The 27,036-nt window shown below is 36.6% G+C and overlaps 1 protein-coding gene across 3 annotated transcripts in view; it reads left to right on the forward strand.

The window, feature by feature from the left end:
* IPO11 (importin 11) overlaps window positions 1–27,036 on the forward strand; it is a 200,795-nt gene that overhangs the window by 133,424 nt on the left and 40,335 nt on the right. The window contains exon 28 of one of the 3 annotated variants that reach the window (XM_025446994.3): window positions 13,519–14,513. The exons of the other annotated variants lie outside the window; for them this stretch is intronic. Within the exon in view, the coding sequence (XP_025302779.1) occupies window positions 13,519–13,540 (22 nt within the window). The 3' untranslated portion in view covers window positions 13,541–14,513. Of the gene's footprint in view, window positions 1–13,518; window positions 14,514–27,036 lie in introns of those variants that run through there. 3 annotated transcript variants of the gene reach the window in all.

Here is a 27,036-nt window from a genome sequence, read left to right on the forward strand (position 1 = left end):
GAGATTACTTCTAAAAAAACTTTAAGAAAATGATAAGCTTTGATTTTCATCCCTTAAAATCGGATGCATTTTTAAATTTCTAGGTCACGTATTCTTTAGTATCCTACACTATTTTATCTGTAAATTTTTGACTGCAGATTTTAGTAGCTTTTCTTTTTTTTTAAAAAAAAATATTTATTTATTTATTATTTATGATAGACATAGAGAGAGAGGCAGAGACACAGGAGGAGGGAGAAGCAGGCTCCATGCCAGGAGCCTGACACTGGACTCGATCCTGGGACTCCAGGATCGCGCCCTGGGCCAAAGGCAGGCGCTAAACCACCGAGCCACCAGGGATCCCGTTTAGTAGCTTTAGTAGCTTTTCTATAGTAAAAATTGATTCTCAGTTTTTTTAGTCTTTCACAAGAAAATGCTGTAGAAACATGGTCTGTGTGTGTGTGTGTGTGTGTGTGTGCATATGTGTGTGTGTGGTAACAAGTTTATTGCGATGTAATTCATAGACCATACATTTCGCCACATAAATGTACATCTCACTAGTATTTATAATATTCTCAGAGTCATACAGCCATCGCAACAGTTGATTTTAGAACATTTTTATCACTTCCGGAAGGAAGCGTGTACTCTAGTAGTTTTCACACCCCTCTCCCACCAGGCCCCCCCAGCTCAAGACCTTAGAGTAGTAAAGGTGGAGAGCTAGGTGGAGAGTAGAACATAGTTCCTAGAGAGACAGGGCCTAAGGTAGAGTCAGTTTAGTTCTCTGTGATTAATTGTGCAATTATTAGTTTCCATCAATACCGTTAAAGATAATCCACTCATTGTCTTGTGGGGAAGTATTTTATTTTATTTTATTTTATTTTATTTTATTTTATTTTATTTTATTTTATTTTTTAAAGGCCTTTTTTAAAAATTTATTTATTTATTTATTTATTTATTTATTTATTTATTTATTTATTTATTTATGATAGTCACAGAGAGAGAGAGAGACAGAGACAGAGACACAGGCAGAGGGAGAAGCAGGCTCCATGCACCAGGAGCCCGATGTGGGATTCGATCCCGGGTCTCCAGGATCGCGCCCTAGGCCAAAGGCAGGCGCCAAACCACTGTGCCACCCAGGGATCCCCAGTGGGGAAATATTTTAAATCCACTTTGCTGCTGCCCAACTTGTCACATACTGGAAATGCTAGGATTTACGTCTTTAAATTTAGATCTGGTGTTTGCTTTCCTGTTTGTTGCCAGTGTTCAGTCTTTGTTCATTCATTCATTCATTTGTTCAGTAGACATTACTAAATATGAATGCATCATTAGTAGGTCCGGAGTGCTTTAAAATGCAGGTTTTATTATTATTCAGGTATGGTGAGGCCCTTAGAGCAGCAGGTAATTGCCATTGGAAGGTATTTTGTCATTTACAGTTCCCAAGAGGAGGATTCATATCATATCACACAGAACTAAAAGGAAACACCAGGGTTGGTTTAGAGAGGGAGCAAGGGGACAATGTGGGCAAGAGCCTTTATTGTGGTTTCCATGGGAAGGAATGGGAAAGCCAGGGTAAAGAGATTTAGGATTGGCTAGTTTAAATAATTTTAATAGGCTTTGGTGTAGGCAGTGTTGCAAGTTGTGTGTTACCTGGTCCTTTGGTTATTAGGGCAGGGGCTAGTGGCCCTGAAAGTAAGAGCCTGATGAAAGAGGTAGTTGGATATGTGCTCTGGATCAGTTGGTTTCCATATGTAATTTATGCTGGAAGGCAGTCATTTACTGTCCCTCTAAATTGGGTAGCTCTGGGAAGGGCAGTCTTTGCAGAGTCATTAAGGCCTCATTTGTCAAACCATCAACATACGGAAAATTAAGAAGGCATGATTAATACACTATTAACCAACTTTGGTTTTTAGCACCATGCTTATCACCTTAGTAGGTCCACAGTAAGTTTAACGAATGAATGAAGAATAAATTTAATACTTATACTGTAATGTGTGCTATTTTTTCTCCCAGCTAAATAACATTTTTCTGAACTTTTAAAGAATGTTTGTGCCCTGAAAAATTAAGATTTCTCAATTTGTCAGTCCTGGGAGAAAGTATGGCATACTTTTGGGGGGATTATATAAAGTACTACTTGAGGTAGTAAACAGATTATTCTTCAGTTTTGTCATATTAACACACCATAAAACATATTCACATTTAGCAGCCTTAAAAAGGAGAGTTTTTGTAGATACTATGATTTGTAGTATTGTTGCAAATTAGTAGTTCTTTGAATTAGGCTACTTGAGGCGTACTTTTAATCTGAAATTATATATATAAATTTTGTGTACTTGCCTGTTAATACCATTTCTCAAAAAAGAAGTATGGAATGAATTTTGATATATTTACTTTAAAAGGAAATATTTTAAAAACTTATGGTAGTTGTTTGAGCATGAAATCTATAAATTGAGAAAGGAGGTAGTGTGAAATTGTGGGATTTGGAATTGCATTTTTGTTCTAACACTTGGAAAGTCACTTGTCTCTCTGAAAATGAATTTGCTATAATGAATAAGACAATTTATATTGTTCTGAAATGCTACAATTAAAAAGTATGCACAGGATATACAAAGTATAAATATATAAAGTATAAATTCTTCAGGCATTCAACAACACTAAATCCTTTTGTGTAATTTTGAAATGAAAAGCTGTTATTGGACACATTTGTTTATACTAATTTTCTACCTCAATTCAAAAAAGATGAGACTCTTCAAGACTGATCTTTTCTAAACTGATGAATCAAAATCTTAATTACTAACACATTATCAATTCTGTTAGACTAGAGCAATGGATAACTTTATGTATTTCTATGTTCATTCATTCATTTTGAGAGATGAGTAATTTTAAACAGTTGATTGACATACTTTGTATAGGTCTGATTTTATGAATGGATTTCTATTGGTAGATTGAGCTGTTACTGGAAGCCAAATTACCAATTAAAGCTACGTTGTCTCTCATGCTTTTGAAAAGCTGTGCTATGCTGTGTATCAGATTCTTGTGTTCACTCTAGAGTTTAGATAGAAGACAATCTGAGAAGACTGATGGAAAACATACTTTTCTTCTACCTCTTGTGTGCAGATAATAGACAAGACGATCTAGCCTTGCCAAGCTATTTCACTGTACCTTATAGTATACTCATTTCAGAATCGGAGTGGCAGAAAGCACCCTTAGTGATTACTCTACCCCTTAGCTAAATGGTCATTCTCTCTCCCTTTCCATCAAATACTAAACTGACCATCTGTGGAATGATAGACAATGAGGTTAGGAGGAACAAAATGGTTGTGGCCCTTGGCCTCGTGGAACTTACAGTCTAGGATGGTCTAGGGTTTTAGTTTTGTGGTAGTTGCTCTTATTTTTGCTGTTTTTTTCCTCAAGATTGGTTTGAAGTGATTTTTTTTAATTTTTTAAATTTATTATTATTATTTTTTGGTTTGAAGTGATTTTTAACAGTTTATATTATCTCATGTAGAAACTTGAAGAAAGGAGCAGTGAGGTGTCATGGGGAAAGTTGTTGAGAAATTGTATTTTGCCAGTCAACCATGAAAACAATCGTTATAAGATATATTGAATGATGACATATGCCTCTCTCTCCTTGTTAGATAAGGAGAATAAAACATGTCTTAGAATTTTTGGAAATTCCAGGACTTCAGCTGATGAGGCTCTACTTTCTATCTTCCTTTTGAATGTGTAGTTTACAAACGGGATAGATATACTTAGCTTTTCAAAAAATAACCTTTGGATTATGAATGCTTTGCTTTGTATGTAATCTGATTTGGTTTGTAGTAATTACTGGTTATGATCATTTAATTCAACTGGGGGAAATCCCTCTGTGGTACAGCTTTTAATGATTTTGCTTTTTGACTGTTCTGCATATGTATTTTTTGTTTCTTGCTGTGAATTCACAGGCTGGTTTTCTTCCCAAACATAAATTGAATAAGATACATACTTTTGAGCTCATTAGTATTCGTACTTGAGTTTTGGTAGCTGTTATTTAACAGAAGCTGGAAGATACAGACAAGGTGGTTTAGGAAGATGAACAATTGGTGCCATAATTGCAGGTTCACTGCCTTTATCTGTATACAGAACAGTTCTGTGAAAAAAGAGGTAAATTTTCTAATTCTGGGGTTGGTAATTTTTAAACTGGTTGTAATCAGTTCTAAAACTTTTTTTTTTTTTTAAACTGAACATCAGTTTGCTTTTCTGTCAGTACTTTGAAATCTCATTCTCTACTCCTCTTCCCCAAAGAAGTTACACCCTTTTAAAACTGTTTGGAAACGTTTCTATCCCTAACCTTAGAATTTGAATGGAAATAGTTCATTTTGGCTTTCATTTCCAATAAAGATTCACTGTACTCTTGAAACATAGCAGAACCTATATGCTTCTATATTCTTCTCTTAATATAAAGCCTGTGGTACTGATAAAACCAACATTCAGCAATATTTTTAAAATTCCTATTATGTGCTAGAGCACCCTGCTCTGAATTGGTGATACATCCCACTGCACCTTTAGGACATATTATTCAGTATGCCCTTGCATATTTAGGACTGTTTTTGTCTTCTGTCTCCTATCCTAACTACAGGAGGAAGGACAGTTTCTGAATGCTTATGAATATGGGACTATACTCAGTATTTTCCTCAATCTAGGGCAGCTGCCCCATCTACAAATCAGATAAATGCTTCTGACAAACTTCTCATAAGGTGGCAGTCATCTTATAGACACTCAGTACCTGTAGTAAATCAGTAACCATTGTATAGCCTTCAACTTTTAAATATTATACCCAAAAGACCCAAATTATGATCCGGTAAGATGACTTTGAAGTTGTAGGATCTTATAACCATTTTAGAATGAGATGAAGTTTGTGAATGAGAATGAGGTATTGGGTCTAGGCCTAAAGCAATTGTGACAGAGTACAACTTGGTCCAACAAAGGTATAAAAGGAGTAAAATAACGATTCCTATGGACTTTCTAATTTTTCTTGTGTACCTAATACACCCTTACCGCTTGAAGAGCATCCTACTTTTGGGGATTCTTTTCCTTGAGCTTCTGCTTTCACTCTCCCCCGCAGTTTTGGAGAGGAAAAGACACATCATGGTGGTGAAGAAAGCTAAATTTGGGTTCAGGGGTGTGTTTTGCCTACTGTTCATGTGACATTGCCTGCCTTTCTTCATTTTTTGATGTTTCCAGCCAGCAACTATGGGTTATCTTGAGGCTAAATTGGAGAATGTATATACAGTGCCCATTAAAATGTTGAATGCCTAAGAGTTTTAATAGTAAATGATTGAATATAACCTTTTCACTTGTTGCTATACTATTATCTGTGTATTAATATTGCTACTGTTAATGTTACAACTGTCAGTTATTTTGACCAAGTGTGTGAGGTACCGATTTAGGCTTTCCTGAGGCTGTCCCTCATTTATTCCAAGGCTGTCTCCCATTCAGACTGTCCAAATGTGACCCATGCCAGCACTTGAAGATAGATACTATCTCCATGCAGCTGTTTCATGCACAGACATTGTGCGTGCCTGCCAACTCTCACTCTGTTCATTATTCTTGTTCGTTCATTATTGCTGCTGCCTCCATTTCACCTTTCAGAAATTGGCAGGTATTTCCAATGGAAGAAGCTTCCATTGACTCCTCTGTACAGAGTGGTTGTGTAGGGTTGACCCTCAGTTTGTATTTGGCAGACATTTAAGATAATCATTGAATGTGCAGCTGGACAGCAGCTTGTGCTACTCTTGTTAACATTCATCAGCGGTGGAGCCCTTAAATCCCCAGATTTATTATAGATCAAGTAAAAAGGTTTGGAATAGAGGCCAGGTGGAAGGGAAACTGGAGGAAGCAGATAGAATGCTAGGTGGTAAAAGGGCCCCAGTGTTGTTGCCTTCCCTGAAATCTTTGCCTTCCTTGGACGTTTTTTTATCTTTCTCCCATTTTTTTTCATTTGTCAAAGTCCTTCCGGTTTCTCTGCCTTCTTGAAGTTTTTTGACTGCATCATACATTCGTTATCATGTTTTGCTTACTCTGTTTCTGTGCTTTTTATGTATCTTACCTTCTGAACTTCCTTAGAGGTTGGACTCGGGTTGAGGGCATACAGTGAAAGGCTTACAGTTCAGGCTCTGAACCACACTGGGCAGATTGGAATCCCGGCTCCTGAATTCACTGCGTGACCTTGAGCAAGGTACTTACCATATCCCTATTCTCATCTTTAAAACCAACCTACATGTTGGGTTGTTCTGTGTATTAAGTGACGTAAAACATGGAAAGTGCTTAGAGCATTGCTTAAAGTGGTATATGCTCAGTAAGTAAATTCTGGCTGTAATGATGATAATGTGCAGATTTTTTTTTCCCTCTACTTAACACCAGATATAGAGTACTCGCTTATAGAATACCCTGCATAGGCAGGATATTATTATAATGAGGATGCCAGCTGAACATTTATTCTTTCATAGAACATCTTGAGTTCTTGGAGATCAGGGAGCAGATTTTATCTTTAGTATCCTTAGAGTCTAGCACAATGTTTGGCACCTGCAGGCTCTCAGTAATGTGTCTGAATTGGGTAATACTCAATGCGCTGTGCTCTTCTCAGTTTTGGATTCTTCTGAACACCCAGTTATTCATGTCAGAACCTTGGAAATTGTCTTTGACAGTGTGACCTCTCAATATCCACATTTAATCCATTACCAAAGCTGTTGACTACACCTCTAAATATATCTTAGATCCATCCCCTCCATTTCCACTGTCTTCATATAAGCTGTCTTAGTCTTCTTCCTGGACTGTTAACTCCTAAATTGCTCTTTCCTCATTTTTTTCTGATCTCCTCCAAGCCATATTCCACAGAGAAGACAACAGCCATGTTTTAAAAACACAAATGATCTTATCCCTATTCTAGTGCAAGACCCTTCAGTGTCTCCATGGAACAACTGGTTGGTGTTTGCCTTTTTGTCTTCCCTCTCGAGCCCTATTCCACCCTAGTCTCTCTCATCTTCTCTATCAACCATGCTGGCTATTCTCTCTCTCTGGAGTTTGCTTTGTTGTTTTCATGCTTCAGAATCTTGACAAATTCTGTAAACTGACATGCTTTTTAGTATTTTTCCTTTATAAAACTGATCATGATTGTAAATCAAACTAGTTTTGTTTAGTAGCTTTTTTATGTTTTTTTCTTTTTTAGCCACAAATATTTGTATTTTAAAATATAATGACTCTTTTTAAACTTTGTTAAATTTACATAGAGTAAAATTGACTTTTGGAGGCGTTATACATTAATATAAATTTTAATACATGTATACTGCAAAACCATCACTGCAGTCAAAACACAGGTGAACGGCTTCATCACCAGAGGAAACTCCTTCGTGCTGCATGCCTTCAGAATCCCATTCTTTCCTTGACTTTCATTGGCTCCCACCGATCTGTTTTCTTTCACTGTAATCGTGTATGTTTGAAGATGTTGTATAAATGGAACCAGGCAGTGTATAACTTTATTTTTCTTTTTTTGAGATCGGTCTTGTCAAGCAGCATAATGCCTTATAAATTTGCCTAAGCTGTTGTTTGTGTCATTAGAATGTTAGTGTTTTTGTGTGTACTGAGTAGTGTTCCATCATGTGGATATGACACTTTTAGCCATTGAAGAACATTTGGGTGTTTAGTGCTTTTAAGCTTTCTCCCTCACCAGTCTCTAGTTTCATGAGCATGATAGCCTGGATGTTATTAGCATATACCCCTCACCATCATTACATGCAGATACATACATTACACATGCACACACAATATACTTGATGCTTTATTTTCTGAATTAATTGCATGTAAGGTGAATAGATCATGGCCTTTTACTCCTGAAAGCATCAGTCTAGGATTAGATCTTGCATTTAGTTGTTATGTCTTTATAGTCTCTTACTCTGTAATATTTCCTGAGTCTTTGTTTCTTATGACTAACATTTTTGAAGAATAAGTCCTTTTCTTGCTTTCCCTCCCTCCTTTTTCTGCTCCCAGAATAGAACATTCCTCATTTGGGATGTGTCTCATGACTTCTAATGATTAGATTGGGGCTATTCATCCTTCGTTGGAATATCACCTAAGTGATTGATGCTGTCCTTCTTGAAATACTATATCCAGTGGCATGTAGTGTCCACCTGCTTCTCATTAATGATGTTAATTCTGGTGAAGGTGTTTGATTTCTCCACTGTGCAGTTGCTGTTCTTTTTCCTTGCAACTGATGAGTAATCTATATTAAGAAACTGCTTTTCACTAAAATTTCCTCCTACCTTGAGTAAAGTAATATTTTTTTTATTGTTACCAGAATAGTTTTAATTGTAAACATCGTTTCAGATTTTGATTCTCTTGATTTTAGGGTCTATAAGTTACTTTTAAGATCCATAAGATTAGTAAGCACTATTGTCAACTGTTCTTTCTATGTAAGCCCATCTTGATTGGTTTATATGTAGATGCTGTATATCTAAATAATATAGCTGTATATCTAAATAATAATCTTGAAAAGACAGTAATACAATAATTGCTTGATTTATGCATTCTCTTGTCACGGAATTTCTGAATAGAAAAGAAAATAGATTTGTATTGATACCTGAAATAGATTATTTGAAGGCAGTGTTAATGATGGTCCACAAGAAGAGAAAGAGAAAAATAATTCAGTGAGTCAGTTTCCTGGGAGAAGAAAAAGAGGAAGCTCTTTTAGGAAGCGGATTGTCATTAAAACTATTTCTAGTTCTAATGAAAATTAGTAGAACTCAGAAAAGGGATATGAGGAACCATTTTGATATGTTATTCTAGAATAAAATCAAAATATCACAGTTGAGATCGGGGAACATTATTATGCCTTGGAGATCATATGAAAACATTACCACACATGTTAGAGGATTGACAAGGTAATGAGATAGTTTTAAATTACCCCAAGAATATGAACTGGCTGTGAAATGGTAGTAGTTAATGCACAAGGACATACACCTTCCAGTCAGTGCAGCGGGAAGCTGGGAAACTCTACTATTAATCTAAATCTTGAGTGGCCAGTTGTGCCACTATTCAGCTATGTGCTCATAGCGAGTAAGATGAAGAGATCTCTGAATTCTGTCCCTGTATCACCCTGTTTTGAGGTCTTGATTTCTGTGTTCTTCTGTGGTAGTGATCACTGTCCTTAACAGCAGTAACCCCTATGAACCTTATGAACAGAAAGGCTAAATAAACTTTGTTTTTTCTTGATACTGGATGTAGATTTATTGTTTGTGGTGGTCAACCTTAGTTTACCTCAGCTTTTGCAATAGGAGAAAGACAGTTTATTTTATTCTGTCACTTTTATGTAGTGGAATTTGCTAAGAGTTTTATTTCCGAGATCTAAGAAGAATAAATATTTTTGTCTGCTTTGGATATTTCTGGAATTGGAGGACAAAGTTAATGTTATATCATCTTATCACTTTGTAGTTTTTCCCCTAAATTTTATTTTGATATCGATGAGTTCTTCCAGAGAAGGAAAAAGTTTTCCTTGACTTTCTCAGGGTCCCTAACTGAGTCTGAAAATCAAACTAAAATTAACAGGAGAAAAGCGTATACATGTAATGTAAGCTGTACATGACATGGGAGCCTTCAAAAGGAATTGAAGATCCAAAAGGGATTGTTAAATTTATGTGTGTGTATGGTTGTGTGTGTTTTTTTTTTTTTTTAAGATTTTATTTATTTGAGAGAGAGTGAGAATGCATGTAAGAGCAAAAGCGGAGTTGTGGGGGTGGGGGTAGGAGTAACAAAGGGAAAACAGATTTCCTGTTGAGCAGGGAGCCCCACATGGGGCTCCATCTGAGAACCCTTAGTACTGTGACCTGAGCCATTGGCTTAACTGTTAACCTAGGCATCCCAAACCTGTGTGTTTTTATGCTAGGTTTGATGCAGAGTGAAAAGTCTGGAAAAATAGGATAGGGCACAGAGTATGAGGTAATTGTAGCACACTGTGTGTGTGTGTGGGTGTTGTTTGGATTCTTCTCAGAGTCTCTTTGTCTTCAAAGATAAGGATGCTCCTTTCCTTCCTTTAGAGTGGAGGGCACCTCTCACATGAAGTTATTTAATGACCTCTTTTAGCAGCAAAGAGCAGGTGGTATGGGGGTGTGGTTGGAGGTAGGGGAGGGATCAGAGAGATTCTTTAATGCTTCTTTTTCTCAGATTCCTTCAATTTAGAACATTCTGTATGCTACAGTGCTATATTTTGGGATGTGGTATCCAACTCTATCATAATTCTTGAAGTTGTATGACGCAATTGAAAAATCCTTCATTATGTTTTATGTTCTTGAAAACACTAAACATGGTTCGCCTGGGTGGCTCAGAGGTTGAGTGCTTGCCTTTGGTCCAGGGCGTGATCCTGGAGTCCTGGGATCGAGTTCCACATTGGGCTCCCTGCATGGAGCCTGCTTTTCCCTCTGCCTGTGTCTCTCTGCCTCTCTCTCTCTCTCTCTCTGTGTCTCTCATGAATAAATAATAAAGTCTTAAAAAAAAGAGAGAGAACACTAAACACAAGATGGACTTGAGAAACCTAGCTCTTCCATCTTTACCTCAATTCATGTCATTTCTCTGTCATTTGGGTTTTTTGGTGGTGATTTTTCTAATTTCTTCATTCAATAGCAACAACAATAGCTAGCCACAAAGGATATTTGTGAAAATTCTAAATCATTTTGATGAAGATCTGTTATTTAGTATGTACCTTTAATTTTTTATTGTTATAGAAAGTGCTGAGTATTTTACCAAATATTCAATATGGAAGTAATTCATATTATTATCTGAAGTAATTGATGTGAAAGATGCTTTAATAGCACAAGAGAGTTACAGTATACAATTATATATATATCATTACTGATCCTTGAAGTGTATTACCAGAGTATCAGTAATAATAATCAGCGTCAGAATTAGCCAATTCAATGGGCTTTTTGGAAAAGTAATGAATAAGCAATATATATATAAGTAACTTATAGTTCACTCTTTAAATCATTACCCTAAAATATCACAGTATACACATATAGATTTTTATTGTAAAAAATTCACAGTATTTCAGATGCATATATGTTGAAAAGTATTAAAGGGTCTTTTTCACTCTCCCTAACTTTTCTTGCCAAATGTAACCTTTGCCAGTAATTTGGTGTGTGACTTTATATCACTTTACAATGAAAGGTATATACCTTAATAAATTAAGGTGCTAGTTGGTGATATTCAGTATTTTTTATACCCAAAAGTCTCTTTGAGTTGTTAGAGCACTCTGGTTAGGGTAACAACATTTGTGTTCACCATTCGAAATTGCATGTTGTTTTTGCTAATTTTTTTTTTTTTTTTAAAGACTAACAGAAAGTTGAAGTCTGTGAAGTGTATTCAAAGTAATGTAAATATTTTATGCTTTTAAAAAAATTAACCAAAATTCTATTACTGCATTTACCTTTTATTTCACCTTACTTTTTCTTTTCAATAGCTATCTGTTGCTTTTCTTTTCTTTTTTTTTTTATCTGTTGCTTTTCAATAGCTATCTGTTGTTGTTGCTACAGTTTGTTCATTCTGAATATTTAAATTTTCACATTTCCTTTTTAAAAAAATACTTATTTTTAAAAATTATCAGATGATTAGGTATATGTGTTAGGAAAACTCAAATTAACTGCTTTCTGAAAAAAATAAGTTCCTGAGATTTCCTTTCAACAATACTTTTGAAACACAGATAAAATTACTTCCTGTCTCTCAGTTTCCTGTATCCATGGTAACCTCTGTTTTACACACTGACTGTGGAGGAACCAGTGTGAAGAGTGGTGTTTCCTGAGCAAACTGTGACTTAAAAAAAAAGGAAAAAAAAAAAAAAGGTGGAAGGGTGGAGGTCAGCAGTGCCACAGAAAGAAATGGAGTTTAGAAAAGTCGCTCTTCAGATTTAGGAAGAAAACCTTTGCTTGAATCAGCTGAGTGTCGATAGTATCAATTCCTGGTCTTGGTAAGATTATTTATTTACATACAAACTTTTAACTGAAACGAAAAATAATTTGCTTTTGTGAAAAGCTGTAGTTGAGAGTTTAATTGCTCTTTTGTAGTGAATTTGTGTTTTCATAAATTATAATGTTATTTGATATTGACTTTAATTTGGTGAAAGGACATATTATATATATCCAATAGACCATTATCCCAAATCATCATTTGTCACTGTGTTATTGTCAGTTGTAATATTCTATATTAGCTTTAGCAAACATATTATTTTGCAGTTCATTAAATATGAATTATCATTTTGTCATACAGTGGGTTAATGACCTGGTGGTGTTAATTCTAGAACACATTCCAAACTCATTATGATGCTATCACAATTAGCATAATTGTACAATTGATGATATTTATATGTATTGTTGGCTGATACTAATCAAAATGAAAGAAAATACAGAATTTTTAGTATTACAGTACTTTTGGGAACTTATTGATGATTTAAAGTTTTACCTTCTTTTTTTATAGCCAATTCTGATATGAACAGAAAAACCAAGAACAGGGCTATGTGTGGATTACATTTTTCTCTGCCTTGCCTACGATTTTTTCTACTTGTTACCTGTTATCTTATATTCTTATTCCATAAAGAGATTCTTGGATGTTCGTCTGTTTGCCAGCTCTGCACTGGGAGACATATTAACTGCCGTAACTTAGGCCTTTCAAGTATTCCTAAGAATTTTCCTGAAAGTACAGTTTTTCTGTATCTGACTGGAAACAATATATCTCATATAAATGAGAGAGAATTAACAGGACTTCATTCTCTTGTAGCCTTGTATTTGGATAATTCTAGCATTGTGTATGTATATCCAAAAGCCTTTGTTCAGTTGAGGCATCTATATTTTCTATATCTAAATAATAATTTTATAAAACGCTTGGATCCTGGAATATTTGAGGGACTTTCCAGTCTTCGTACTTTATATTTACAGTCTAATCAAGTAGCTTTTGTTCCAAGAGGAGTATTTAATGATTTAGTTTCAGTTCAGTACTTAAATCTACAAAGGAATCGCATCACTGTCCTGGGGAGTGGTACCTTTTTTGGTATGATTGCTCTTCGGATACTCGATTTATCGAACAATAAAATTCTGAGGATATCAGATTTAGGCTTTCAACATCTTGGAAACCTCGATTGTTTGTATCTAGGAGGTAATAATTTAACAAAAGTACCGTCAAATGCTTTTGAGGTACTTAAGAGCCTTAAAAGACTTTCTTTGTCTCATAACCATATTGGAGCAATACAGCCCTTTGCATTTAAAGGACTTGTCAACTTGGAGTATCTCCTCCTGAAAAATTCAGGAATTAAAAATGTTGCTAGGGATGGGTTTAGTGGAATTAATCATCTTAAACATTTGATCTTAAGTCATAATAATCTAGAAAACTTAAATTCTGACACATTTAGCTTGTTAAAGAATTTAATTTACCTTAAGTTAGATAGAAACAGAATAATCAGCATTGATAATGATACGTTTGAAAACATGGGAGCATCTTTGAAGATCCTTAATCTGTCATTTAATAATCTTACAGACTTACATCCAAGGGTCCTTAAGCCATTGTCTTCACTGACTCATCTTCAGGCAAATTCTAATCCTTGGGAATGTAACTGCAAACTCTTGGGCCTTCGCGACTGGCTAGCATCTTCAGCCATTACACTAAACATCTATTGTCAGAATCCCCCATCCATGCGCGGCAGAGCATTGCATTACATTAAATGGACTGACTTTACAAATTGTGTTACATCTTCGACAAATGTATCCAGATCTTGGGCTATAAAATCTCTTCATATTCATCACAAGACTACTGCGTTAATGATGGCCTGGCATAAAGTAACCACAAATGGGAAACATTTGGAAAATACTGAGAGCGTTACTTTCTGGGAACGAAGTCGTACTTCACCTGCCAGTAGATTTATTCAAGAGAATACCTTTGGTAATCCGTTAGAGGCTACTGCAGTGTTACCTGTGCAGATACAGCTTACCTCTTCTGTTAACTTGAACTTGGAAAAAAACAGTGCTCTACCGATTGATGATGCTGCGGTGTCAGGGAAAACATCTCTCATTTGTACACAAGAAGTTGAAAAGTTGAATGAGGCTTTTGACATTTTGCTAGCTTTTTTCATCTTAGCTTGTGTTTTAATCATTTTTTTGATCTACAAAGTTGTTCAGTTTAAACAAAAACTAAAGGCACCAGAAAACTCAGGGGAAAATAGACTCGAATACTACAGCTTTTATCAGTCAGCAAGGTATAATGTAACTGCCTCAGTTTGTAACGCTTCCCCAAATTCTTTAGAAAGCCCTGGTTTGGAGCAGATTCGACTTCACAAGCAAATTGTTCCTGAAAGTGAGGCGCAGGTGATTCTCTTTGAACATTCTGCTTTATAATTCAACTTAATATTAGTTACAGGAAAACTTCAGTGCCATGGACATGAATTAAACTGAAGCCACTTTATAGAATTATAAACTTTATTTGAAAATACAATGAATTCTATGAGCTTAGCATTAATAAATACATGTTTTTAATAATTTATGAATACTGTATTCATTTAGCATATATCTTTGATAGGTGCTATATTAAGTAATAATACTAGCTACCATCTCTGTGTACCAAGTACTACGCTAATAAATACTTCACGTATCACTTTTAATCCTTAAAAAACCGTATAACTATATTTTATAGGTAAGGAAATCTAGGGAAAGTGAGTTTAAGAGACTGTCTCAAATCCTTAATGCTTGTGACACTTTTTAGGACTGACTTGAGAACTTTTTTTTTTTTTTTATTTTATATATTCATTCATGAGAGACAGAGAAAGAGAGAGAGAGAGGCAGAGACACAGGCAGAGGGAGAAGCAGGCTCCATGCAGGGAGCCTGACGCGGGACTCGATCCCAGGTCTCCAGGATCACACCCTGGGCTGAAGGTGGTACTAAACCACTGAGCCACCTGGGCTGTCCAGAACCCATGCTTTTAATTTCATGCCATGCTACTGTCTAGGGGCTAATTGTGAACAACATAGGCATGGCTTCTGTTCTAGAAATCTAGAGGAGACACATGGATTCTGTACAGGGTGGTAAGTATTGCACTTGGAGGTGCTACTGGGCATAACATAAGTGGAAATGAGAAATGGCTTTATGAGAAAAGTGACATTGAGACTGGATCATGAAGGATAAGTGGAAATGAAGAGAGCTGAGTATAAGTAGAGGTAACATCATATCATAGGAGTTGAGGAAAGAGAAATAACACTACTTTTCATGAACTAAAATTCGGGATAGGCAGAGTAATGAGCAGTAGTGTGAGATTTGCAGTTGGAGAGAGATATATCAGATGATGAAAGATATTGTGATTTCAGCAGGGAGTCATGGAAGGATTTTAAGTAGCAGAATGACATAATCAGATTTACCATTTACAGAGTACCTTCTTTCTAGAAGGAGTGATGAGACTTGAGGCAGGGTTAATTGGGTAGGAATTTGAATCACCATTCCAGGAAAGAGGTACTGGAGGCCTGTGCCAAGGTAAGGGCAGAAAGAATGAATAGATTCTGGAGCTTGGTGGTTGGCTGAGGGGTGGCAGGTGAGGGATAAGTCAAAGATATTAATTTTTTGGCTTAGGCAGCGTTCTGTTGCATTTAATGAGCAAAGGAAGCAAAAGGATGGGGATATGGGTGGCGACAAAATAATGAGTTCAGTTTTGGATACACTGAATTTGAGATTCACATCTGATCTTCAAGTGGAAATGTCCCACAAGCAGAAGATTGGGGAGAGATCTATCTGGTAAAATAATTTGTAACCTTCCATTTGTCTAGTATACCGGAAGCATATGATTCTCTCTTAGGAGTAACATCAACCATTGGGGTCATGATTTGGGGAGACAGGTAATTGAGGAAGAATAAGATGAAAGAGCCCCCAGGAGATAGTAGTGTTGATTCAGAATCTTTAATGTAGATAGATGATAATTCAAGCCATGGAAACTATGTCCTGTTTGTCTCTATTAGGGTAAATTGATACTTCGTAGACTATTGGACATAGAGTAAGGGCCCATGCTTGATCTATTAACAGGGACCTGAGCCGCAAATATGTATTAAAAATCTTTTCTTGAGTATTATGTATTTCATGTTTGTGCTGTCCTTCCTCTTATCCCAGATTTCTTGTTTTTATTATTAAAAGTTAATACTTCCTATATGAAATTAGCCAGAAGAAGTCTGGGAGTATTTAAACCAAGTGATAATTACTGAGTCTGTAATTGTGAAGCTGAAGTAATTATAAGAATGTTTTGTGTTGTCCAGTATACCTTAATATGGTGCTTCTCAAACTCAGAATTACTTGGGTTGTTAAAATACAGATTGTTGCCCCCTGCCCCTCCCAGATTCCTTATTCAGTAGGTCTGGAGTGGCACCCGTTGAGTGTGTGTTTGTACAAGTTGGCTAATAGTGCTGGTCTGGGGACCAAACCTGGAGAGCCATTGCTGTAAGATACTTGAGGAAAAGCAGAAAGGAGCTGAGGAGTGGTTTTGAGATACACCCGAAGTTTCAGAGAAGCTAAAGCCACAGCTCCCTCCCTCCTCCAAGAGTTTTCCCTCGTTCTCCTTTTCCCTGCTAGCTTAAAGCTTTGGTTGTGATTTTAGCAGAAGATATGAATACATTTGAAATAAATCTGTTCTTACATAAATTACTTGTTTCATTAGAGAAGGGTATGTAGTGTTTGTTTTACCTTGAAAATTTTTTTAATACTTCATTTTTTGGTGGTTTTATCCACACAACTCCCACAACTCCAATTACGTTTTTTCTTTAATTACTAAAAGGACATATTATTTGAGGAAAAAAAAAAGGATTCAAACAAAACAAATATTTAAAGTGAAAGATAAAAATAAAGTGAAAGATAAAAACCCTTCCATGTCTCCCTTCCTCACCACCTAAACCACATCCTCTTGATGTTAGAAGCAGCATAGGTGACTGTTTGAAGTTAAGAAATATCCATAAACAAACTATTTATCTTAACCTTACAGCAAAACTCCCTTGAATTCAAAGAAGATAATTTAGAAATTTTATCAAGATTTCTTTTGTTTTTATGTATATAGCTTCTAATTGATGATTCATATAGGCTCAACTAGAAAACTTTACTCTTATTAATATTTTATATATGGAGCTATAGTTGTACCTAATGGTTTAAGTACTCATTCTAGTTTGTCAGCAGCTTTCCCTTTTTAAAATTTTTTAAAAATTTTATTTATTTATTTGAGAGGGAAAGAGAGAGCATGAGTGGGGAGCCCGGGCAGAGGGAGAGGAGGAAAGGGAGAGGGAGAAACAGATTCCTCACTGAGCAGAGAGCCTGACCTAGGGCTCCATTCTAGGACCCTGTGATCATGACCTGAGCTGAAGACAGATGCTTAACCCACTGACACCCAGGTGCCCCTGCAGCATTTCCTTTTAAAGATGTTAGCTCACATGACACTGTTGTTTGTGACTTGCACACTTTAAAAATTAAGTAAAATTGATTTGAGGGACGCCTGGGTGTCTTAGTGGTTGAGCATCTGCTTTTGGCTCAGGGTGCGATCCCAAAGTCCATGAGCATGCATCAGACTCCATGTGAGGAGCCTGCTTTTCCCTCTGTCTGTGACTCTGCCTCCCTCTGTGTGTCTCTCATAAATAAATAAAATCTTTAAAAAATTGATTTGAAATGATAGATGTGTAGAAATTTTTAGCAGTATGATTTGTGCATATGATCGTTTCACATTTTAGGCAGCCCCACCACCTCAAACACAAGTTAAAACCAAGTAATATTCTAAATTAATACAGGTGAAGAAACTTAAGATTTCTGTGTTTCTCTACCTTTTACTAAAAAATTTTGGATGAGAATGCTCAAGAATAAAATGTATTTCAGAAGGATAGTTTTATGTACAGATCCATTTTTTCCATTGACTTCTGTAAAAGTTGGTTATGGTTCCAGGGCATACCAAAAAAGCTCCCCTCTGCCCTCCCCATAGCGAATGAGAAGTATAGAACTCAACTATCATTTATTTATAACATTATACTTTTTGAAAACACTTAAAATTCCAGTGTGGAATTTCAGGAATATGTATCCCACTTCTGGAATAATTGGGAACTTACTCCCAGTTTCCTCCTAGCATTGGAGTAGAGATGTTTGATGTTAGATTGTCCTTGAGGACTTGATTGGTATGAAACAACTTCAATAGGAATAAGAGGAAATCAGGAAGGTCCCAGGTGATGGAGTAGGAGCCTGGGTAACGTCTCATGGGCTCCTGGAAGTGAGGGCCTGCCAGTGTTGATAGCCAGACGCAAAGTGTTGGGGCACAGTAAGGGTGACATTGAAGGAATTGTGTAGAATTTAGTGATAGTAGGGAAACAAGATCTTTGGATACCTCTTTGTTGTCCACCAACCTTTTACTCTTAGAGTTCTTGACTTTCTCCTACATAGAATGCCAGGGTTACACTCTTCCTCATACCTAGGTCTTGAGTCAGCAAGCATTTTTACTGAATTGTCTTGAGCCAGGAAGCATTTTTACTCAATTATCACAACAGTAACAATAAAATATGCCATGTTTGTTTTAAACGGTTGCAAAAATGGGAGAAAAAAGACTAAGCCTTTTCTAAGGGTCTGAAAAAAATTTTAGGCTTTCCTACCACATTGGTCCCATAGGTACTTACCCATGCCCCTGCTATAAGGATCCCACCCCATCAACTTGCCTTTGTTACCAAAGTCCTCTTTTGATCATGTAACACTGTTTTCCAGTGTATGTCATCTTCAGTTTAGTCTGGGCTGTGTCACGTACAGCACTTCTCCAGGACTATAACTCCCATGCCACAAATACCTTTTCATATAACTTTAATGACAGCATAATTGGCTTTTTTCATTTGTCCTGAAGGTATATATTCATGATTACCTTGTAATGATTTGTTGTATAACATCAACAATATCTAGCATTTACAGTGGTGAGGTAATATACCCATAATTATGAAATCTCTATTAAGTTCTTTTATAACCCTTTTTTTTTTAAGATTTTATTTATTCACAAAAGACAGAGAGAGAGAGGCAGGGACACAGGCAGAGGGAGAAGCAGGCTCCCTACAAGAAGCCTGATGTGGGACTCCATCCCGGACCCCGGGATCGTGCCCCGAGCCTAAGGCGGATGCTCAACCACTGAGCCACTGAGGCGTCCCTCTTATATCCCTTTTTAAAAATCAAGAACCACTCTTTCAGGTGATTCCTGTAAGCATTCAAAACAAGCACTGCTAGGGTTTTCAGCCTAATGTTTTCCCCACACAGTAGTCTACCAGTCATTTATCATCTTTTTATGATAACTTAGTGTTGTCATCAGGTATTGTTTCTTAAAGCAAAGTCTTTCTCTAAAAATCACAGAAGGTAACAATTTCTTGTCATGTTATCATACATAGATTGTTACAGTTTTCTTACTGTCTTAAAGATACTGAGCTTTGTTTTGCTTGTATATCTGCCCTCAAAAAATTAACTTAGGGAATAGTTTATAATATAAAAAGCCTTTGTAAAAGTTATTGTTGGATATAAAAAATAAAAAATTAAACTTTTATTTTAAAACAACTTAGTGAATTTCCACCAAGAATTTATTATCCCATTTCCTTGCCAATATTTGTCAAGGGAACTAGATTTATTAACACTCTTTTCCATGATCATGCAGAGAATTACTGTGTAGAAAGAATATATGTTTCCATCTAAGTGACAAAAGTATTTGTAGCTAGCTAGGTCCTGGAAAATATCTAGAGAGGAAAAAAACTAATTTTAGTGTAAATATCACCACTTTTGTATGTAGCCTCTGGTTTGGTAGAAATTCTGTAATAAGACTGATTAGTCAGGGTTTTCTTATTTTGCCTTTGCTTTTAATAAACTGCTGTTCTCTTCTTAATCCTAGTAAACAATATAAGCAGGGAAGTATAGTTACGAGAATATTTGATTGTGGCTTTTAATGCTCAAAGCTTATTTTCTTAAATTACTCTAACTTCAATGGCTTCCTATATTTAAGATATGAGAGAGAATACAAGAGTGACTTCAAACATCAGTCATTTTTATGTGATGTATAAAGAGTGTATTTGTGGTCTGGTTAGATGAGAGAAAATGCTAGAGTGACTAAGGTCCTCATTTGTTTTTTTCTTGGAGGTCCTATGAAATACTGTCAAATTATCATTTTTTGATTATAAAACTGTTCAGAAAAAGTAATTAAAATTTTTGTGTTTCTGCATGCCGGTTTTCTTCCCAGATCAAAGGGGATGAAGATATGATACAAATATATCAGTCCATCACTTAGAAAATATAAAACACATGGTCTATGATGAATAGATAATTTCTGTGAAAAATAGATATGTAAAATGAACACTTTAGAAATGCTAATAAAAATTGGACAGTTAGGGAGAAACTGGAGTCCTGTTCACATTCAACCTAATTATTGTTGGGCTAACCAGTGAATATTAGAAATTTCATTTATTTATGCCTTTGGGGATTAAAAGTTTTATTTTTTCTTTTCAAGAGCTATTTGTCTTCAGTACTGATGTGGCTAGATTCATAATGACACAGAAGGATAGAAATAATCTTAAGCCAGCATAGTTTTTAGGTTGATTCAATAAACACGAAGATGGATTGATTTTTTTTTTTTTTTAATACTTAGCCTTCAAAAGCAAAGAAAAATCACTCTGCAGAAATTTCTGCAATTCTCAGTCTATGGATAGTTTTATATACCCCAAAAATGCCATAGCTTTAGAAAATAAAAGTTTACTGAAAACTATGTGGAATTGTTTTAAATGGATAATTTAATATTTAGTAGTTTTTCATGCCTTCACCTATTTAATGTTTATATATTTGTAACATCACTTAAAACACACCTGAAGAACTGAACAAATGAATGTTTTAAAAAGTCTGTCTTCTTTCTGTTTTGTTTGTGGCTTGTGTCTATGTGAATACATTAACATATCTACTAAGTATCTGAAATAAGAGAGGAAAAGTGTGACAAAAAGGAAGAAAATGTTCACATTACTATAGTACTTTTTTCCCTTCAGTTTTACTTTCATTCTTCTCTTTCATCTCTAATGTTAAACTTTCCTTGCATTTTCTGAAATGTTTCAGAAATAGATTCCAACATGGCCACCTTCCGCTGCTCTGTTTTCTGCCTCACATTTAGTGTAATCAGTTGTAATATGTTATTTATAATTTAGCTGTCCATACTTGTAATTCCAAAAAGAGTTAAGCAAAAATAATTTTGCAAAAAGAAAATGAGAGAGGGCAGTTCTTGAGGTTTGGGGATCATTAATTCCCATGATTACTGAGTGTTCACATTATGCATAATGTCTTGTGGGACATAAAACATAAGCATAATACATTTTCTGCGTAGAGTTAACTGATAGTCTTAGGGCAGACGGGTAGGCATGAAAAAGGACATAAGGAGAACTACACGGCACATGAGTTTAATGCTAGATGAGTAGTGCAGGCATTTTATGCTACTGGAAATTCCAAGGACAGAGCGTGCTCATGTACAGTGAGCTGGAGTGGCCAGAGAAGGCCTCATGAAGGAAGTGTGAAGTAAGGTGAATGGAAAAAGGAGGAAAAACATTGTGAGGGGCAGGAAGGGAGTAAGCAGATAAGAGTTAGCAGCTATTATATTCAAGAGGGGATGACTTAACTGCCTGAAAGTCATGAAAGGAGGAGTAACTTGGGAAAGGTGGGTTTGTTCGAGCTTGAAGTTCTTGATCACCCTCTAAAAGTTCTTTATGAAATTTAAGAGACTGAAATAGAAAGCACCCTTTTGCTTCCTTGAATCCCTTACTAATAAAGTGAATAGGATCAGTTGGATTCCATTTAACATTGTGAAATAAAAATAAATGTATATCAAAATTGGGATTTTTTTTAAGGAGCATCTATCCTTTTTTTAATAATAAATTTATTTTTTATTGGTGTTCAATTTACCAACATACAGAATAACACCCAGTGCTCATCCCATCAAGTGCCCCCCTCAGTGCCCATCACCCATTCACCCCCACCCCCCGCCCTCCTTCCCTTCCACCACCCCTAGTTCATTTCCCAGGTTAGGAGTCTTTATGTTCTGTCTCCCTTTCTGATATTTCCCACACATTTCTTCTCCCTTCCCTTATATTCCCTTTCACTATTATTTATATAAGGAGCATCAATCCTAATGTTATTAGTGCAAAATGGGTTAACTTGCAAATGCTAAGATCTCAAGTCATGGTAGAACAATCAAGATTTTGGGGACCACTGATGAGAATTAGACAGTGATAATTTGCCAGTGATGCTTTAGTTCCGTCCAGGTGACAGGATGCTCTCCCTTCAGATCAGTGCCACTTAGTCAGAAATAACCAGACAATGGAGAAAAGCATTTAGGATATCATACTTTAAAAGGAAAAAAAAGAAAATCTCATTTGTTGCTTATTTTCTTTGTCCTTCCTGCAGATTTAGTCCATAATGAGCTCCTTTGCTTACAAAACAGCTTTTCTCTGTCTTTTCCTCTGAATCAGAGAATAGGTCACATTCAGATGTGTAACACATGACCCTATGTGCATTCAAAGTTATCTGCTTCCTTTCAAGTTAAGGCTTCCTTTAGTTTCTGAGTTCCCTGAGGTGACCATCGCCTTCCCCCCCCCCCCCCCCCAACTCCCTGGTGCCTTCCAAGGTCAAAACTTTTTTTTCTTTTCTTTCTTTTTTTTTTTTTTTATTTTAGTTCCAGTGTAGTTAGCATATGGTGCTGTATTAGGTTCAGGTGTATAGTACAGTGATTCATCAGTTCTTCAGTATAACCAGTGCTCATCAGGATAGTGTACTCTTAATCCTCTTCATCTGTATCATTCATCCCCCTACCCACCTCCCCTCTGGTAACTATCACTTTGTTCTCTGAAGTTAAGAGTCTGGTTTTTGAAAATGAGAGTTGCTGGAGGTGTGGGGGTGGGAGGATGAAGGACAAGAAGGTGGCCAGGTGATCTCATGAGCACTGGTGTTATATAAGACTTAGGGATCACTGAGCTCCACCTCTGAAACTAGTAATACATTTAAAAATTGGAGAAAAGGGGTCTGGTTTTTGGGTTGTCTCTTTTTTCCTGTTTATTTCTTAAATTTCACATGAATGAAATCATATGGTGTTTGTCTTTCTCTGACTTATGTCACTTAGCATTATACTCTAGACTCATCCGTGTGTTGCAAATGGCAAGGTTTCAGTGTTTTTTTGTGGCTGAGTAGTATTCTGTTGTACACATATACCATATTATCTTTATCCATCTGTCTGAGGATGGATACTTCCGTTGCTTCCATAATGTTGCTGTTGTAAATAATGCTTCACTAAACATCTGGGTACATACATCTTTTCAAATTAGTATTTTCATGTTCTTCAGATAAATAGCCAGCAGTGGGATTACTGGATCATATGGTAATTTCACTTTAATTTTTTGGGGACCTCCATACTGTTTCCCACCGTTGCTATACCAGTTTGCGTTCCCATGAACATTGCACAAGGATTCCCTTTTCTCCATATCCTTGCCAACACTCGTGTTTGTTTTTGATTTCAGCTGTTCTGACAGGTGTGAGGTAATATCTCATTTTATTTTTGATTTGCATTTCCCTGATGACAAGTGATGTTGAGCATCTTTTTGTGTGTCTTTTGGCCCTGTTTTTGGAGAAATGTCTGTGCTTGTCTTCTGCCCATTTTTAATTGGATTATTTTTTTGGTGTTGAGTTGTGTAAGTTTTTTAATATATTTTGGATACTAACCCTATATTGGTTATGTCATTTGCAGATATCTTTTCCTGTTCCATAAGTTGCCTTTTAATTTTGTTGATTGTTTCCTTTACTGTGCAGAAGCTTTTTTTGATATGGTCTCTAGTTTATTTTTCCTTTTGCTTCTCTTGCCCCAGGAGACCTATTTAAAAAAAAATATATATTGTCGTCGATGTTAGAGAAACTACTGCTTGTGCTCTCCTCTAGGAGTTTTATGGTTTCAGGTCTCACATTTGAGTCCTTAGTTCATTTTATTCTTGTGCATGGTATGACAAAGTGGCCTAGTTTCATTGTTTGGCATATAACTATCCATTTTTCCCAATTACATTTTTTTGAGGAGACTGCCCTTTTTACATTGCACTTTCTTGGAAGTGGCTATTTTTTAAAATCCCTAGAGCTTACCATGATCTCTAACTCATTATGGACTCATAAAATATTGACTAAAATGAATGAACGTATCCATGGTGACTTATTCACCAGGAGGGGTTGGCTAGAGCAATATGACACTCTAATCACTTATTTTTTGTAAATAAATTGGTAACCTGGTATAATAGCCCACCTTTTTTTTAATACTCCTTGAGCCAGTCTTCTGAAATCTGACCTTGGGACTATAACAGGATGTATGGTTTGGGCTGGAATGCTCAATAGTCAGCTTTTTTTTTTTTTTCCCCCCTTTTTAACCTCTTAAGTTTTGAATTTTCTGCTATGCTCTGGAAGCTGTATATAAACTAGCAGGGAGTTTAGCTGCTCCTTTCAGACTCTAGATTGCTCCCTCCAGGTTTGAGAGGTTAAGAACCAAGTGAGATTTAAAATTACGAGGTTCCCTCTGGCTACCTTCAGTTCTTCCACATTCCACACACCAGATTGGACACCAGATTTGACTAATGTGCATGAGAGGACATTAAAAGATGACACACCGAGAAGAATGCTTATAAAGTGTTAGCTTATAACTGCTCAGTATGTAGCACATAAGGAAGAAAAAAACCAAAAGCAATACAGGGATGCCCGGCTCTATTAAGTGTCCTGTCCGACTATTGATTTCAGCTCAGGTCATGATCTCAGAGTGGTGAGGTCAAGCCCATGTCAAGCTCCATGCGAGGTGTGGAGTCTGCTTGAGATTCTAGCTCTTTTTCTCCCTCTGCCCTTCACCCCTGTTCCTCTCTAAAAAACAAAAACAAAAAAACACCTAATTCTTGTATTTAGAGAGGTAATACATATAAGATTAACCAAGTACAGTGCCTTTTATCCTCCAAACCTATTTTTATTTCATTTCTGGTTTATAGCTCCAATTTGCTTTGTTTCCATTTTAAATGTCTGATCACATTTTAAAGCATTTGAATAAGAAAGATTATAGGAAGACAAGGTTGATTCTTAATTTATAAAAGACAAGGGCTATGGGAATATTATGTGACTAAAAAGTGAAGTGATTATTTGATTAATATTCAAAACTTTATAAAAATACTGTGGGTAAAACAATCTATTTCGAAGGCTTCATTTTCAAATGTTGCATTTACACATTTGGAACATTTTTATAACTTATAAAAGGAGAAAAAAATCTCAACTTCTTAATGCGTATTTACTTTAAGTATATGTTGCACATGCCAGGAAGTACAAGCCATTTTTGGCTTTTTGTTATCCCTGTTATTTGGGGGTACTTTTCCCATACTGCTTAATGAGTGGAATTGAGATGTTGTTTTTTTTTTTTTTTTTTGAACCTCAATGCTTGGAAGAGAATTTTTGTGTAACTTCCCAGAACGTGGCATGGATACTCCCATTTCCCCTCTTCATTCCTTCCTTCTCCTTTTTTGAGAGTCTCCTCTTGACATCTTCCCATTCAGAACCAGCTCATGGACCTTTCTACTCTGGGCCGTAGTCATTTTCCCCTTTTCTGAACTTGAAGTCTGTGGCCACCCCTTCTGGCACCTAATAGGTGCTCCAGTGCAAGCACGGTTTTCCCTGTCTGCTGGAATTTAATTCCCCTCCCATACCTAGATCTCTGCTTCCGTTGTCCTGTTCCGAATGAGTCACGCTCCAACGAAGAACAGTGACTGCCCACTGATGGAGTTTGCCACACTTCCCTTACCCTACTTGACAGGCATGTGTCCTAGCCCCTCAGCTGGTAGAGCTGGAAAGCCCACCGGAGGAGGCTTGGAAGGGAACAGGACAGGGTAACCCCACTGAAGGCATGACTGACTTCTCCAAGCCTGAGCGAGCATGGGCAAGCTGAGCAGAGTTTGGACTTGTATCCTCTGGCGTGTCCAGTCTGCTTCCATGGGTATCATTTTCCATTCTTTATTTTAATTTTCTTAACTCTTCTTTTTGTCAGTCATTTACTACTTGGAACCCTTGGCTTTACATAAATCTCAGGTTCCAGAACTCATTAGATTTCTTTCCAAACTCTTCACGCTTTAGTTTGGTTCCATCAATGTCCTCTAAACAAAGTCACCATTCATGAAAAATGTGTGAAGTTAAGCCTTTAGGCAAGAGCTGTGTAGTCAAATTGTGTAATCCCTCTCTTCTACATTCCCTCCTTATTAACCTTCCAACCACCTAGTAGAGTATGGTCACACTCAGATTGCCAGATGTCTAAGATTCACATTCAGTCTTTTGAGAAAATACACAGTACTCAGAATTCTATTCTATTGCTTGCTTTTTTTTTTTTTAAAGATTTTATTTATTCATGAGAGAAACAGAGAGGCAGAGACATGGGCAGAGGGAGAAGCAGACTCCCTGTGGGGACCCCGATGTGGGACTCAATCCCAGGACCCCGGAATCACAACCTTAGCCAAAGACAGACGCTCAACCACTGAGCCACCCAGGCACCCCTATTCCATTGGTTTCTTATGATTTTACCAGTTTTCCTAGCTTGGAGGTGATGTGTGTAGAGAAGGCAGCTGCCTGTATGGATTGTCCCTAAATAATACCGACAGAAAGGCCTGGTAAACAGCTGTAGTCTGGAGGATTTTTGTCTTTTTCAGCTAATGAAGATCAGTTGTTGATAGCTATCCGGGATACTCCTGCATTGCGAAGGAATTCCAGAACCTGCCTGCCTTCGCATGCTGTAATGGATTAGTGGCGAATTACTCTGCTGGGAAGTGAAAATCTCTCTATCCCCTCCACATACCTGTCCTACTTCAGTCTAGCCTTCATTTTACAGACAAGGAGACCAACACCTAGAGAACTGAATTAATTAACTTCAGTGGGATTACACGGTTAGTGGGTGAACTCTTTGGCAGAATTTTGGTTTCCTAGTTTTTCTTCTACAGTATTGTTCCCTGAACTGAATAAAGTAGA

Source organism: Canis lupus, chromosome 2 (assembly GCF_003254725.2).
Source record: "Canis lupus dingo isolate Sandy chromosome 2, ASM325472v2, whole genome shotgun sequence".
In the NCBI taxonomy this organism is placed as follows: Eukaryota; Metazoa; Chordata; class Mammalia; order Carnivora; family Canidae; genus Canis; species Canis lupus.